General features: G+C 43.5%; 1 protein-coding gene across 6 annotated transcripts in view; it reads right to left on the reverse strand.

Annotated features, from left to right (window-relative positions):
• Positions 1-17,467, reverse strand: part of STIM1 (stromal interaction molecule 1) — a 205,344-nt gene that overhangs the window by 74,166 nt on the left and 113,711 nt on the right. For all 6 annotated transcript variants that reach the window (XM_075125659.1, XM_075125651.1, XM_048837686.2 and 3 more), the window contains one exon: positions 10,741-10,855. In XM_075125659.1, the coding sequence (XP_074981760.1) occupies positions 10,741-10,855 (115 nt within the window). The remainder of the gene's footprint in view (positions 1-10,740; positions 10,856-17,467) is intronic.

Consider the following 17,467-nt stretch of genomic DNA (forward strand, 5'->3'; position numbering starts at 1 on the left):
AGGAGCTGCAAATAACGAATACATCTGGTCAGCAAACAAGCTACTAGAAGACTCAGATTATGGCCCTCTAGGAAAGGGAGGTGAAAAAAACAAGTCAAGCCTGAAAATAAGGGGGACAGGTTAACCTTAAGGGGTGGGTGTGTGTGGGGAAAATGGGAACAGGGAATGTGGAATCATGTTTTGCTAAAGGGGGAAATGGGAACAGGGAATGGAGGTAAGGAAATTGGAATCATGTTTGGCTAAGGGCAGGAATGGGAACAAGGACACAAGTGTAAGGCTCTGTGGTGTCAGAGCTGGGAAGGAGGATACTAAGGAAGGAAACTGGAATCATGCTTGCTGGAAGTTCACCCCAATAAACATCGAATTGTTTGCACCTTTGGACTTCGGGTATTGTTGCTCTCTGTTCATGCGAGAAGGACCAGGGAAGTAAGTGGGTAAAGGAATAAGCCCCCTAACACAGTGTTTGTAGCTTTATCATAGCAATTGGGTGCTAAGAGGCTCTCAAGAGCTGTGATACAAAGCACTCAGGAGACAGATTAAAAATGGTCCGTGAAACTGATTTGCTGGAAGAAAACACTGGGACTTTTATAGCGCTTTCTTCACCTCCTTCACATGCTTTGTTAGGCTTCTGGAGGGAGTTACTTGGGCCTCAACTTTGAAAACCATGTCGACTAATTTTAGGCGCATTCATTTCGAAGGAGTTCAACTTGGGACACAGCTTGATATCAAAAGACTCCAAAATGAGTGGACAGCGGAAAATTATGGCCTATGAAATGAGTTTTCTCTCTTGCCTTTAAGCATGATTGCACCACTGTGACACTGCCGAAACAGAAAAAAGTCAAGCAGCAATACAACCACTAACCAGGGGTGAGTAGGTGTTCGCCCTATTCTGATATGTCTAGTGTAGCCTGCATATAGCATCTGCCCGGTTCATCCAGTGGCATTTAGATAAATCCCAAATAATTCAAACAGGATCCTCTATTTGATGTCCAGTCATTGCTTTAATTGGTTATGACTATTGCACATTCTTCTATCCAAGACTTCAAAAGAGATCTCTCATACAGAGTGCTTTTAGATCTCTAGCTGGCTACCACAGCCTTATTCCCCTCTGGTCTGAAATGGTTCTGTTACATTGAAGTCAATAAAGTTGGGCTCACTAATGCCAGCAGTAATTTATACCTCAGCTCCCAAACTTTGAATGGATACATAAGAATATAAGAACATCTTCCACTTCCCTCAGAGGAGATGAATACTTCCAGCTGGAGAGAAGGCCTGACAGGGTGGGAGTTCCCTTGTTTGACAGAAGCTAGTGTCTAATATGGGCAGCCAGAGGAAAGGGATATAATTTTAATGCAATCTCATGGGATTGTCGGTACAGAGAGATACAAAGCAGCACAAACCAAGACAGTAAACCCCACCAGTTTAAGAAAACACGCTACAGCATTAATTTAGATGATACTAGACATGATGGAAGCCAGACTGTGGGCCATAAAACATTTCCTTTACATCTGGCAACTATCAAGCATGAACACACCCAAGGGAATTAGAAATTAAAACTGGATCTTCAGAACCTAGTATTAAATACCAAAGCCTTTTAATCTCCACTAGTGAGCATCACGAGGGGCTGGAATGAGTGTCAATGTCCACTTCAAACCTCCTTTTATAAAAAACAATCAAGACAAAATTTAATGCTAATTTGGATACTGGTTCTGCTGTCAAAGAGGCAAACACAAAACTATTTCAGATTTACAGCCAATTCAGCAGTCTCTCCTTGGAGTCTGTTTTTGATGGTTTTTTGTTGAAGAATTGTCACTTTTAGGTCTGTAATCGAGTGACCGAAGAGATTGAAGTGTTCTCCGACTGGTTTTTGAATGTTATAATTCTTGACGTCTGATTTGTGTCCATTTATTCTTTTACAGTAGAGACTGTCCAGTTTGGCCAATGTACATGGCAGAGGGGCATTGCTGGCACATGATGGCACAATGGGCTCTGTTGCAAGGATAGGTTCCTGGGTTAGTGATTCTGTTGTGTGGTGTGTGGTTGCTGGTGAGTATTTGCTTCAGGTTGGGGGCTGTCTGAAGGCAAGGACTGGCCTGTCTCCCAAGATCTGTGAGAATGATGGGTCGTCCTTCAGGATAGGTTGTAGATCCCGTTCACATATCTATTCAGGGGACACCATTATAGGGCCTAATCACATCAGCCACACTATCAGAGGCTCGTTCACCTGCACATCTACCAATGTGATATATGCCATCATGTGCCAGCAATGCCCCTCTGCCATGTACATTGGCCAAACTGGACAGTCTCTACTGTAAAAGAATAAATGGACACAAATCAGACGTCAAGAATTATAACATTCAAAAACCAGTTGGAGAACACTTCAATCTCTTCGGTCACTCGATTACAGACCTAAAAGTGGCAATTCTTCAACAAAAAAACTTCAAAAAAAGACTCCAAGGAGAGACTGAGAGACCTTAGAGACTAACCAATTTATTTGAGCAGAAGCTTTCGTGAGCTACAGCTCACTTCATCGGATGCATACTGTGGAAAGTGTAGAAGATCTTTTTATATACACACAAAGCATGAAAAAATACCTCCTCCCACCCCACTCTCCTGCTGGTAATAGCTTATCTAAAGTGACCACTCTCCTTACAATGTGTATGATAATCAAGGTGGGCCATTTCCAGCACAAATCCAGGGTTTAACAAGAACGTCTGGGGGGGGGGGGGGGGGGAGGGGGAGGAAAAAACAAGGGGAAATAGGTTACCTTGCATAATGACTTAGCCACTCCCAGTCTCTATTCAAGCCTAAGTTAATTGTATCCAATTTGCAAATGAATTCCAATTCAACAGTTTCTCGCTGGAGTCTGGATTTGAAGTTTTTTTTGTTGTAATATCACAACTTTCATGTCTGTAATCGCGTGACCAGAGAGATTGAAGTGTTCTCCGACTGGTTTATGAATGTTATAATTCTTGACATCTGATTTGTGTCCATGTATTCTTTTATGTAGAGACTGTCCAGTTTGACCAATGTACATGGCAGAGGGGCATTGCTGGCGCATGATGGCATATATCACATTGGTGGATGTGCAGGTGTGCATGAGCCTCTGATAGTGTGGCTGATGTGATTAGGCCCTGTGATGGTGTCCCCTGAATAGATATGTGGGCACAGTTGGCAACGGGCTTTGTTGCAAGGATAGGTTCCTGGGTTAGTGGTTCTGTTGTGTGGTGTGTGGTTGCTGGTGAGTATTTCCTTCAGGTTGCGGGGCTGTCTGTAGGCAAGGACTGGCCTGTCTTCCAAGATTTGTGAGAGTGTTGGGTCATCCTTCAGGATAGGTTGTAGATCCTTAATAATGCGTTGGAGGGGTTTTAGTTGGGGGCTGAAGCTGGAAATGGCCCAACTTGATTATCATACACATTGTAAGGAGAATGATCACTTTAGATAAGCTATTAAGGATAAGGAGTCCAGGAGAGCTGGCTGTATTTCAAGGAATCCCTGTTGAGGTTACAGGGACAAACCATCCCAATGAGTCGAAAGAATAGTAAATATGGCAGGCGACCAGCTTGGCTTAATGGTGAAATCCTAGCGGATCTTAAACATAAAAAAGAAGCTTACAAGAAGTGGAAGGTTGGACATATGACCAGGGAAGAGTATAAAAATATTGCTCGGGCATGTAGGAATGAAATCAGGAGGGCCAAATCGCACCTGGAGCTGCAGCTAGCGAGAGATGTCAAGAGTAACAAGAAGGGTTTCTTCAGGTATGTTGGCAACAAGAAGAAAGCCAAGGAAAGTGTGGGCCCCTTACTGAATTAGGGAGGCAACCTAGTGACAGAGGATGTGGAAAAAGCTAATGTACTCAATGCTTTTTTTGCCTCTGTTTTCACTAACAAGGTCAGCTCCCAGACTGCTGCGCTGGGCATCACAAAATGGGGAAGAGATGCCCAGCCCTCTGTGGAGATAGAGGTGGTTAGGGACTATTTAGAAAAGCTGGACGTGCACAAGTCCATGGGGCCGGACGAGTTGCATCCGAGAGTGCTGAAGGAACTGGCGGCTGTGATTGCAGAGCCATTGGCCATTATCTTTGAAAACTCGTGGCGAACGGGGGAAGTCCCGGATGACTGGAAAAAGGCTAATGTAGTGCCAATCTTTAAAAAAGGGAAGAAGGAGGATCCTGGGAACTACAGGCCAGTCAGCCTCACCTCAGTCCCTGGAAAAATCATGGAGCAGGTCCTCAAAGAATCAATCCTGAAGCACTTGCATGAGAGGAAAGTGATCAAGAACAGCCAGCATGGATTCACCAAGGGAAGGTCATGCCTGATGAATCTAATCGCCTTTTATGATGAGATTACTGGTTCTGTGGATGAAGGGAAAGCAGTGGATGTATTGTTTCTTGACTTTAGCAAAGCTTTTGACACGGTCTCCCACAGTATTTTTGCCAGCAAGTTAAAGAAGTATGGGCTGGATGAGTGGACTGTAAGGTGGATAGAAATCTGGCTAGATTGTCGGGCTCAACGGGTAATGATCAATGGCTCCATGTCTAGTTGGCAGCCGGTATCAAGTGGAGTGCCCCAAGGGTCGGTCCTGGGGCCGGTTTTGTTCAATATCTTCATAAATGATCTGGAGGATGGTGTGGATTGCACTCTCAGCAAATTTGCGGATGATACTAAACTGGGAGGAGTGGTAGATACTCTGGAGGGGAGGGATAGGATACAGAAGGACCTAGACAAATTGGAGGATTGGGCCAAAAGAAATCTGATGAGGTTCAATAAGGATAAGTGCAGGGTCCTGCACTTAGGATGGAAGAATCCAATGCACCGCTACAGACTAGGGACCGAATGGCTAGGCAGCAGTTCTGCGGAAAAGGACCTAGGGGTGACAGTGGACGAGAAGCTGGATATGAGTCAGCAGTGTGCCCTTGTTGCCAAGAAGGCCAATGGCATTTTGGGATGTATAAGTAGGGGCATAGCGAGCAGATCGAGGGATGTGATCGTTCCCCTCTATTCGACATTGGTGAGGCCTCATCTGGAGTACTGTGTCCAGTTTTGGGCCCCACACTACAAGAAGGATGTGGATAAATTGGAGAGAGTCCAGCAAAGGGCAACAAAAATGATTAGGGGTCTAGAACACATAACTTATGAGGAAAGGCTGAGGGAGCTGGGATTGTTTAGCCTGTAGAAGAGAAGAATGAGGGGGGATTTGATAGCTGCTTTCAACTACCTGAAAGGGGGTTGCCAAAGAGGATGGCTCTAGACTGTTCTCAATGGTAGCAGATGACAGAACGAGGAGTAATGGTGTCAAGTTGCAGTGGGGGAGGTTTAGATTGGATATTAGGAAAAACTTTTTCACTAAGAGGGTGGTGAAACACTGGAATGCGTTACCTAGGGAGGTGGTAGAATCTCCTTCCTTAGAGGTTTTTAAGGTCAGGCTTGACAAAGCCCTGGCTGGGATGATTTAACTGGGAATTGGTCCTGCTTCGAGCAGGGGGTTGGACTAGATGACTTTCAGGGGTCCCTTCCAACCCTGATATTCTATGATTCTATGATTACCAACAGGAGAGTGGGGTGGGAGGAGGTATTTTTTCATGCTTTGTGTGTATATAAAAAGATCTTCTACACTTTCCACAGTATGCATCCGATGAAGTGAGCTGTAGCTCACGAAAGCTTATGCTCAAATAAATTGGTTAGTCTCTAAGGTGCCACAAGTACTCCTTTTCTTTTTGCGAATACAGACTAACAAGGCTTTTACTCTGAAACAAGAAGAGACTGCTGAATTGGAATTAGTTTGCAAAGTGGATACAATTAACTTAGGCTTGAATAAAGACTGGGAGTGGATGTGTCATTACACAAAGTATTGTTTACTCCCCCCATCCCCTGCTGTTCCTCAGACGTTCTTGTCAACTGCTGAAAATGGCCCACCTTGATTATCACTACAAAAGGTTCCTCCCCCCGGCCCCGCTCTCCTGCTGGTAATAGCTCACCTTACCTGATCCCTCTCCTTCACAGTGTGTATGGTAACACCCATTGTTTCACGTTCTCTGTGTATATAAATCTCCCCACTGTATTTTCCACTGAATACATCCGATGAAGCGAGCTGTAGCTCACGAAAGCTTATGCGCAAATAAATTGGTTAGTCTCTAAAGTGCCGCAAGTCCTCCTTTTCTTTTTGCGAATACAGACTAACACGGCTGCTACTCTGAAACCTTTTCTTTTTAAGTCATTCTTGCTTACGGTGGAAAGTAGATCCCCACTCTTGGACCCGTGCCCAGCTGAATTCTTATCGCTCCTAATTCTGTGCTGTTAAATCTCCTCACCAGAGAGCATGGTAAATACCTAGCTTACTGGTAGTGCTACCCTCCACCCTCTGGAGCTTTTTTACTTTATTGAAGGCAGCTTCCCTCTGATGGTTGCTGTGTGGCCAGCCCTGCTCTCTTTGGGAGACATTTAAATTAATCTAACAGACGATCATCATCTGCTTAAAACAGTGGTCATTGGGTATGTTTACATGAATTCAAGCCCTGGTTTCCTCAGAAGCTGCCTATTTTAGTCTTTTCTTGTGATATTATGTACCCGCCTTGTTTTCTTAGAGGAACTGTCTAAGAAGCAGTCCAGAATCAACAAAGCTGTGAGAGTGTGAACTGGAGTCTATTCTGCCTGAACTTCAAAGCTAACAGCGGAAGAATCTTTATTTCTGGTGACAATGTAAATCGCAAAAAGAACAGTTTGATTTTCAGACCTCAGCAGAATCTACAGAGATGGCAGTTTAAAAAAAGCATTTAATTTGTAAACTGAACAAATCTGCTCTGGGCATCACGTCAGCGAGAGACTCCTACCACACACCATTTCAAAGCCATCTTTCAGATGACAACTGCAGAAAGAAAGCACAGCCTTCTTCGTGAGCCTGATTCTATCAGTCTTCCACAATGGATGGACTAATGACTTCAAAAGAAGCTCACGCTCAGAAGGATTAGCCTCCGTATGAGAACGAAAATAACGCTGGAAACTAACCATTTCATATTTTATTAACAATATGGGGCATGTTGCGGCAGAAAAACTGAAGAGATAACTAAGCCCAATTCAGCAAGGGAAAAATCATGTAACAGAAACATTTTAAGGAAATGCTACTTAAAATGTGTTTCAGGAAAAAGAAGAAATCAAACAATGGAGTAATGTATCTTGAGAGCAACCTGGGATGTTCCAGCACTTAAGAGCTTCTGGGTTGAAACTGACATTCAGATACACTTAGGCAAAGCCATTTGTAAACAATGATACAACAGAATAAATATTTCTAATGTCAGGCTTTCCTCAAACACACAAAAGACAAAGTGCCCTGTAGCATCAATCTGATTTTTAAAGTGCTTTGGACAAGAAGTTTTAAACATACTGGCCACCCTAGTGAACAGAAGAATAAAACAAATGGGACAGGGAACCAAACACTTAAAATTTTTGTTTTTTAAATACCCCATTCTTCTATTCTTCTCCCAACCCTTTTCTCCAGAGAGAGTTTCCAGTTGGTTGTAATTTGGAACCTAGAAAAGCGATTCCAGATTCATGCATGTCATTGCTTCATTTTCCAGTACCACAGACTCATGTCTGCTGTCGGTGACTTATTAAGTCACCCTGCAGCGACCATAAGAGATTATTAAACCAGTCGTTTTTAAATTATAATTTATATACAGACACGTCAACACCGCACTTTGAAGACACAGATGCTCCCTGCCCCAAAGAATTTATAGTGTAAATGAAACAAGCCAAACATAAAAGAAACAGGATAAGGCTAAGAAGCTGAAAGGTTTGGAGGTTGTTGATAAAGTGATCAGAAGATTGCTTGAAGAAGTAGCTTTTAATGAGTTTATGAAACTTCCCGACGGGTGGATTTTAATAAGGGACTTGACTGAGGGGAGGAGAGGCTGGATGGCAGAGAAGGCTGTTCCAGGTGCGAGGGCAGGATGATAGAAGGGCATGAATGGACTAAGGGGGAAGGACTAGGAGGAGCATATATGCGTCATATATTACAACCTTTGTCAAGGCACATATTCTGTGACAAGCTGGCTGCACGTGACACAGTGCATGGATTCTGTGACTAGAAACTCTGTGGTAGCTTCACTTAAATTAAATATTGAGATTTTAAATTCAATAAACAACGCATGATACACTCAGTAGAATGGCCCCGTGTTTAAATATTAAATTCCACTTATCCTATATTACCCCCACATTTTCAACATTGAGGTAATGCAGATTTCTGTATTTATTAGAGCTGGCCAGAAACTGGAATTCCCATTCCGTAGGAAATTCCAAACGTATTGATTGATTGATAGAGAGAGAGAAAAAACAACAAATATTGTTCTGAACTGGAACAAAAAATACATAAACATTTCCAAGTGTCCCTCAAAACAGAAATGCTGACTTTTGTTAGGAAAACATTGACGTGACATTTCATTTTGATCTTTTTGAAGTGCTTTCAACTTTCCCTGAGCTGCCTGAAGCCCTGGCAACTCATCAAGCAAGGAGTCTGGGAGGCCAGGCTCTATGGCAGCTGGTGAGCCTGGGAGCCCCACGCTCCGCAGCAGCCCTTCAGGCAGGGAGTCTGGCAGTCTAGAGACCCAGCAGCCCGGCCACTGAGGAGCCAAGGAGGTGGGCAGGAAACCAGGCAGGCTTCTGATGGAAACCTGCCTGGCTTCTTTTGAAAGTTTTGTTGAAACCAACACATTCCTCTGGAACATTTCAATTTTGACAAATCAGCATTTTCTGACCAGTATTTTCTGACAAATCAGCATCAAAAAAATTTCTGACCAGCTCCTCTAGTATTTATGACTCAGAGATATTGTCGGGGAAGCTGGAGGTTTGGGTAACTGGACTGAGAACACATGGGGATTTTGTCCCCAAGAAAGGCAGTTCAAGACTGTAGGATAAGCACAGTTAGCTGGATGCTTCTGCTAACATTCTCAGTAGTGGCAATGTTAATGTTGACATTTTCACAGTCATTGTTAGGTTTCAGAATTAACAACCCCTTGAGGTGGATGAGGCAATAATAGTGACAACATCCAGAGCCATATCATAAAGGAAGGCAGGCGAAGTACTTGCAGAGAACGGCAGAAGAGGCATCTGTATATTATTCAGGAAGTGCTCACACCCTTTGTCAAGGTAGTATGCGATCTATAAGTGTTTTCTGGATCCCAATTAACCCAGCAGTACCAGGTATTACTGGCGAGCAGAAATGCCTTTTTCTTCCTGCCTATACAGTAAGATAGAAGATTATGGCCAGCTCTCTAATGTGGCCCTTTCCATGGCATTTATGTCTTTGTGACCTGTCAACTGTATTATTGTAATGAGCACTATGGGACTATCTTTAAAGACCACTCAGAAGTTTCAGCTAGTACAGAAACCGCATTAGGGAACTGGTAATACCTACTTGTTTTCCAGAAGCCACACTGGTTTCCAGTTATTTCTGAACACATGCTCTAAATGATACAATTCTAGTGTTTGTCCAGTCTAATTTGAAATGTTTCACCCTCAGCAAGTTCGCAGATGACACTAAGCTGGGGGGAGAGGTAGATAAAACTGGAGGGTAAGAATAGGGTCCAGAGTGACCTAGACAAATTGGAGGATTGGGACAAAAGAAATTTGATGAGGTTCAACAAAGACAAGTGCAGAGTCTTGCTCTTAGGAAGGAAGAATCCCATGCACCGGTACAGGCTGGGGACCGACTGGCTAAGCGGCAGTTCTGCAGAAAAGGACCTGGGGATTACAGTGGACAAGAAGCTGGATATGAGTTAGCAGTGTGCCCTTGTTACCAAGAAGGCCAACAGCATATTGGGCTGTATTAGTAGGAGCATTGCCAGCAGATCGAGGGACGTGATTATTCCCCTCTATTCGGCACTGGTGAAGACACACGTGAAATACTGTGTCCAGTTTTGGTCCTCCTACGACAGAAGGGATGTGGACAAACTGGAGAGTCCAGCAGAGGGCAACGAAAATGATTAGGGGGCTGGGGCACATAACTTATGAGGAGAGGCTGAGGAAACTGGGGTTATTTAGTCTACAGAAGAGAAGAGTGAGGGGGGATTTGATAGCAGTCTTCAACTACCGGAAGGGGGGTTCCAAAGAGGATGGAGCTCAGCTGTTCTCAGTGGTGGTGGCAGATGACAAAACAAGGAGCAATGGTCTCAAGTTGCAGTGGGGGAGGTCTAGATTGGATATTAGAAAACACTATTTCACTAGGAGGGTAGTGAAGCACTGGAATGGGTTACCTAGGGAGGTGGTGGAATCTCCATCCTTAGAGGTTTTTAAGGCCCAGCTTGACAAAGCCCTGGCTGGGATGATTTAGTTGGTGTTGGTCCAGCTTTGAGCAGGGAATCGGACTAGATGACCTCCTGAGGTCTCTTCCAACCCTAATCTTCTTTGATTCTAAGCAATGGGGCTAGCAGCACTGCCCTTGGAAAACAATTCCACAGTCTAACAGTCCTCACATTTAGATGATTTCTGTGGGGTTCCTCTCAGAGAGCACGTTACTTATCTGGCTGTTATAAGGTGCTGAATGCAACTGCATTGTTGTTTTCTGTATCCACTCAATAATTTTCTGCTTCAATTGACCACGCCAGATATTTTATTTGTGCTCCTCTTATCCCTCTGGAAAACTAAGTCCATGCAAAAAGTGACAGAAGAGGCTGGAACCAACCATGATCTTTCTGCTGAAAACACAAACAAAATGGATGTATCAGTGTTTAGATATGAGAATTTTTACCTTCGGACGTTTTCCATGACTTCCAGAGATCTTCCACGCTGATGAGTTTATCCTCCCCATGGAAGGTGCTGTGTTTGACTGTTGGGTCATGATAATTTAAGTCTTCCCTCAGGAACTAGAAAAAGAACACAAAGGGGTTAGTCATTAATTCATAGATTTTTAATGACCATTTAGTCAGATATCCTGCAAAACAGAAACCATAGAAAATCACCCAGTAATTTTTGCAACAAACAAACAACTTCCCAGGAAGGCTGTGGAATCCACATCACTGAGTTTTTTAAGAGCAGGTTGGACAAACACCTGTCAGGTGTTTAAGTATAATTGGTCCTGCCTCAGCATAGGGGACTGGACTTGAACTCTCGAGGTCCCTTCCAGCCCTACATTTCTGTGATTCTGTTTGTGTTATCTCATCTCTCAGAAAAATATCCAGTCTCGATTTAAAGACTTCATGAAATGGAGAATCCACCACATCCCTTGGTAAGTTGTTCCAATGGTTAGCTGCCCTCACTGTTAAAAATGTACACCTTATTTCTAGTCTGAATTTGTCAAGCTTCAGCTTCCAAGCATTGGATCGCATTTTGCCTTTTTTGCTAGATTAAAGAGACCTCAACTATCAGAAATCTCTTCCCCATGTAGGTACTTGTTGTCCATGATCAAGTCACTACTTAACCTTAAATCTCTCACCATACGGCACGTTTGCCAGACCTTGAATCATCTTGTAACTCTTTTCTGAATCCTTTTCAATTTCACCATCCTTTCTGAAGCATGGATACTAGAACCAGACATAGTATTCCAGTGATGGTCTTATTGATACTATATACAGAAGTAATCCCATCTCCCTGTTCTTACTTAAACTTGCCTTGCTTAGACATTTATACATTTAACAGTTGCATTAGTTAGGAGCCGAAGTTCGCTTGGTTGTCTACCATTATCCCTAAGTTCAGTCTCACTGCATACAGTGTCACATCTTTTAAGTATGCCCCAAATTCTTTGTTCCTAGATGTAGGATCTTGCATTTGGCTATATTGTTCAGGTGAGCACAAGTGATCCAGATCGCACTATATAACTGCTGTCACTTACCACTCCACTAAACTTTGTGTCATCGGCACATTTTACTAGCAATGATTTTATAAAGTACACCAGAGATCATTGGCCCAATGAGCAACACTTAAAACCACCTAATCAACAGAAGCAGCCAAGGAAGAAGAGGATTTGGTGGTCTGTTACTCCCTTGATATGTTCAACTTTTTTGGAGCCCCCTGAGAAAACTAACCAGGAGAACTTCATTTTGAGAATGAAAGAAACTGAACTGAACTTGGCAAAAACTCAGGCTCAGTAGCATCAGGTTAGTGTGTTTCGAAGGTATTGATACAGAAGTATTACTCATCCCCACTCTGGACAGGTTATGCTGAAGTGGCTAAACATGAACATCCTCTCAAGTGCATTTGGCAAGTTCTATTTGTGGGAAGGCAAATCAGGTTGTATCCAATAAATTACTTGCAAAAGAAAGGAAATATAATTTTAAATTAATATGGAAAACTATTCAGACTTTCTGGACTCCAACCTTTTCTTTGGATTACAGTGCCCCAGGCATTCACCTGTATGTCATACAAGAAATGTAAACTACTCCAGTGCAACAAGACAAAAATATAAACGTGATTATGACCAGTTTTGATTTGTAGGTCTCTGTCAACTGACAGAGACATCACCTCAGACACTGCGAAATACAGATCTGGTATGTCAGACACTTTGCTACCAAGTCTCTAGGGCCAAGCTGCCCACAGAGTTCCAGCTTTACTTCACAAAAGCTCTTCCCTGGAGTCTCTTTCCTGCTTTGCTTCAAAGCTCACACAGAGCAGTTGGAAACCAAGAACTACGTTTTCAAAAAGATATGCCTCAGTTGCACGTGTAAAACTAGAAATTGTGGGCCCAACGGGACATGATTGCAAATGCATGGACATTAATATAGTCTACAGGCACTGCCTGATGGAACATATTATTGTGAATAAATAAAAGCACAAAAACAAGTGTGCAAGACCAGCGGCAATTCGTCTACCAAGGGCACAAAATGCCTGACTATATTATAGGTACTTACAATTAGATAATGTGACCCTTTTAAGCAGACATGCTAGTATACATCTAACCCAACTCTGCAATTTTTGTTCCTGTTTTTCTATAAATCGAAATACTAAACAAATTACAAACCCACCGTTAGAACATAACCAACTTTAAACCAGTTTCCAAAAGCTACACCACTGTAGGCAGGGACTTAATAAGAAATCCTCAGTCCTTGATTCTAAAACCAAGGTCATCCAAAGTGGATACTCAATACTGGAGTCATAGGCAAAAGAGCTGATACCAAGGTAGCCTGCCAGTGTCTTCTCACCAGCAGTGCCAGAGGCAATCAGGTGTTAAGTACCGATGAAGGCTGGAGGTTGGCTCTGCAGAGCTAAAGAGTCATAAAAAGCAGTAAAAATGTATGACCATCCTGGTCAGTAGTATATTCCTACTGCTATACTCTTATTCAAGCATGGAATTTCTATCCATAGACATTCAATGGTACAGTTTGAGTCATTTAAGATTTTTACTATATTTGACTTTCTGCTTTCTTTCACATGTAGTGCCACTCCCACACCAGCACGACCTACTCTGTCCTTTCTATGTATCAGGGGTGCCCAAACTGCCGCTCGTGAGCATGCGGCACTTTTACAGTGAAAGTGGGGCTCACAGAGCTCCCCAGGCTCCCCCCATTCTCCGCCTACCAAACTTGGGGAAAGGAGGCTCAGCGCTTCTGCCACAGACGACTAGTGCCTGCTGAGAGTGGGGGCACAATTTAACGGTTTGCCCACCCCCCCACCCCCAACAGCTTGAGTCATGCCACATCCCTCCTCTCCAGCACACATACCCCTCTTACCCTCAGAGGCCCTTCCCTGCAGCTCCCAGATGTTAGTTCTGTGTGGAAAGGCAGAGGCAAAGAGCTGGGAGCTGCACGGAGAGGCCGGTGCTTTAGATCCATGGGGAGAGGCAGCAGCAAATGTAATGGCTCTCCCTGCAGCTCCCAGCTGTTTGCCGCTGCCTCTCCCCACAGCCACAGCTCCCAGCTTGATGGCTCCAGCAGTTGCCGTGCAGGGAGGGGGCCTGGCAGCACCCTGTGACAGAGCTGGGCCACCAAACCCTGGCAAAAGTCTGGTCATGTGCCCCCCATGTGTCACCTCCAGCTTTTTCCAACCAAAGGTGGTGGTGGTGGGGGGTGTCTCGTGGCTTCAGCCCTGCACGGTATGTGTGCCGGGCCTGGCTCATTGCTTCAACAGGAGCAGGGCTGAAACCCCAAGCCCTGGCAGACACCCCGAGTCCCAGCAGGCATGCCCTGGCTCTTGAGCTTCTGAAGATTGTCCTATGCAGCTTGGATGGTCAGTAAGTTTGGCCACTCCTGCTATGTATTTTGTACCCTGGTATCACCATGTCCCACTGATTATCATCATTCCACCAAGTTTATGTGATGCCTGTTATATCAATATCTTCATTTAATACCAGGCACTCAGGTTCACCCATCTTAGCATTTGGACTTCTACCATTTGTATACAAGCACTTATAAAATCTGTCACTTTTTAGCATTACGTGATGTAATTGAATGGGACTCTCTCTCGTTTGACTGTTTCTCTTCAGTTCATACCTGTACTTTATCAACTTCTAGCCTCTCCTCTTTAGTAGGATACAGTGAATCCCCGTTAACAGATCCTCCCCAAGGCATATTTCCATCCAAACCATGTGCTCCTCCGCATCTCTCGGCTTTCCACAAACTCTTAGTTTAAAAACTCCACTACGACCTTTTTAATTTTACATGCCAGCCATCTGGTCCCATTTGGGTTTAGGTGGAGCCCATCCTTCCTGTATAGGCTCCTCCTTTCCCAAAAGTTTCCCCACTTCCTAATAAACTTAATTCCCTTCTCCGTACACCATCATCTCATCCACACATTGAGACCCTGCAGTTCTGCCTGTCTAACTGGCCCTGCACATGGAACTAGAAGCATTTCAGAGAACGCTACCAATGAGGTCCTGGACTTCTCTCTCTTACCTAGAAGCCTAAATTTGGCCTACAGAACCTCTCTTCTACCTTATACGCGCAGTCAATTGAAACTTGCATCAGGACACACTGTTTGAGCTTGACCAACTTTATTTCATTACTCCACACACTTGCAGCAGAATGCAGGACTCTCCGGATGATGATCCGTGAAGGCAATTTCACAAAAGAGAAAAAACAGACTCTCTTTGGTGGTTATTAGTGAAATTAGGCAAGCAGAATCTCTTATTACCAGGAACTCTAAGGGACGTACATTGCTCTGTTTTCAAATTTATTAGGTGCTTATGCTGCACTTATACAAGACAATATGTATACAGACACTGCATACTATACAGTATTCTTAAAATTCATTTTTTTGCTCTGAATAGCTCTGCTGAATAGTGGTGAAAAGACCATATTGATTTAGCTGCACATTTTGAAGTTACAAAGGCTGGGGGGAAAAATCTGACCCACAACACCATGTAACATCAGTTCTTCTCAGCAGTACTAGTTTATGCTCCATTATGGTTATGAACTTCACAGGACACTAAGCCATCACTCCCATTCGAGGGAGAATAGCTTTAAGTTAGTAAATAGGTGAGCCAAAGAAGGGAGCAAAACAAAAGATGCAAACTTGTCTATTTCCCCCTTTTTTCATTTGTGACCTACATGGGGTATGCAGCAATGTCATCTAGAGTTGCCACAACGGGCTGCTAAGAGTGCCTGTAAACACCCACAGGGACACAGGGGATCAGCTGTTGCTCTGTATATTTAGCTCAGGGAGCACAGAAAGGAAAAGTGATCTCTCAGCTTTCCTTAAACAGAGCACCATCAAAACAGATTTCGGAGTACTCTCAGAAGAGGACAGTGTTGTACGGGATTTTCAACTTCTCTCATGGAAGGAGAGAGCTGGATTTGATAGTGTTATAAGACTCCCAACTCCTCTGACAAGCTGTTAAGGTGACCTATTAGTGACCTGCACAAACAGTAGAGGCACAATACACCACAACTTTATTTCCTACTGCATCTTTCAGACAAACTAACTGCTTTGACACATTAAAGGCAGTTAAATATGAAAAATGGAAGCACACTTGAGTGTTAAAAATTAGATTTCCCTTTCTGTAGCTGTTTGCAGAGAAGATCACCAAGTGCACAGGAACCACAGAGTGTGTTGCCATCACATTACAGAACAAAGAGATTTCAACTGAGGCAAGTTTGAATACGCATGTGATAACTTCACAGATAAATTTACATTCTCCTATATGGCAGCTTCACAGTGTAGCCAACAAACGCCTCTAAAGCAATTTCAATGTCAAAAATAACCCCAAAAAGAGAGCATATAATTTGGAAGCAAGATGAAAAGAATTACCATTACAGGGAATGGTGAGCATAAGCAGAAGAGACCACTGCTGGACACAGCAGTCAACAGCCACTCTGCATTGTTATACTTTCTTTTAAAGTCATTTGGTGTTCAAAACCAACTGGAATGAGAATTGTGAAACACAGCAAAGGCTGTCAAACGTCAACACATGTAAGAGAACACCATCTGTACACGTGAAAAGGAACAAGGGACTAAGAACCTGGCTAGCACTGTGCAGAAAAAGCATTTACATTAAGGGGTGAACAGGTTCCATAAGAACAACCATACTGGTCCATCTAGCCCAGCATCCTGTCTTCCAACAGTGGCCAATGCCAGGTGCTTCAGAGGGAATGAACAGAACAGGCAACCAGCAAGTGATCCATCCCCTGTCGTCCACTTCCAGCTTCTGGCAATCAGAGGCTAGGGACACCCAGAGCATGGGGTTGTATCCCTGACCATCTTGACTAACAGCCAAGTACAGACAACTTGAGGATTTCAATAAAGTGAGGTGCTTGGGGGGGCGGGGGCGCAAAGAAAATATGGGAGCTCCTAATTTCTAGCATATGGCCACACAGATCATGTGCAATATACGAGTGAAAGTGTTCAAGTCACTGTAACTAAAAAGAAAAGGAGTACTTGTGGCACCTTAGAGACTAACCAATTTATTTGAGCATAAGCTTTCGTGAGCTACAGCTCACTTCATCGGAATGCATCCGATGAAGTGAGCTGTAGCTCACGAAAGCTTATGCTCAAATAAATTGGTTAGTCTCTAAGGTGCCACAAGTACCCCTTTTCTTTTTGCGAATACAGACTAACACGGCTGCTACTCTGAAACCTGTAACTAAAAAGTTACTGATAAATAGCATCAGATAACTACCCTTTCACAAATCTCTGAGGTATCACTACTAGGCTTCAACGTTAACACCCAGGGTAGCTAAACAGGAGCAAGTCCAACATTAATCAGAACTATTGTTTCTGGCTGTCTGCAGACTCTGACATCACTATAATGGTTACTTTAGGGTCACAGCCAGAAAGTTTTCTTTGCAACCACAAGCTTCAGAGACATTTTTAAAATGAGAATTTCAGATTCTTGAGAGCAATTATGTGGCACCTTAAGAAAAAAATGCATAATTATAAATCAATTTACATATTTGCATAATCTCATTAAACATTTTAACCCTCTGGCTGCTAAACTTTGTGAAAGGTTCATCTACCTCTTCACAAAGCTGCTTTATATCCGTAGGTATCTGCATCCACGGATGCGGATATCCGCAGACCATTTCTGTGGATCACTGATCGGATGCAGA

The sequence above is a fragment of the Caretta caretta genome, chromosome 1, assembly GCF_965140235.1.
Source record: "Caretta caretta isolate rCarCar2 chromosome 1, rCarCar1.hap1, whole genome shotgun sequence".
Taxonomy (NCBI): Eukaryota; Metazoa; Chordata; order Testudines; family Cheloniidae; genus Caretta; species Caretta caretta.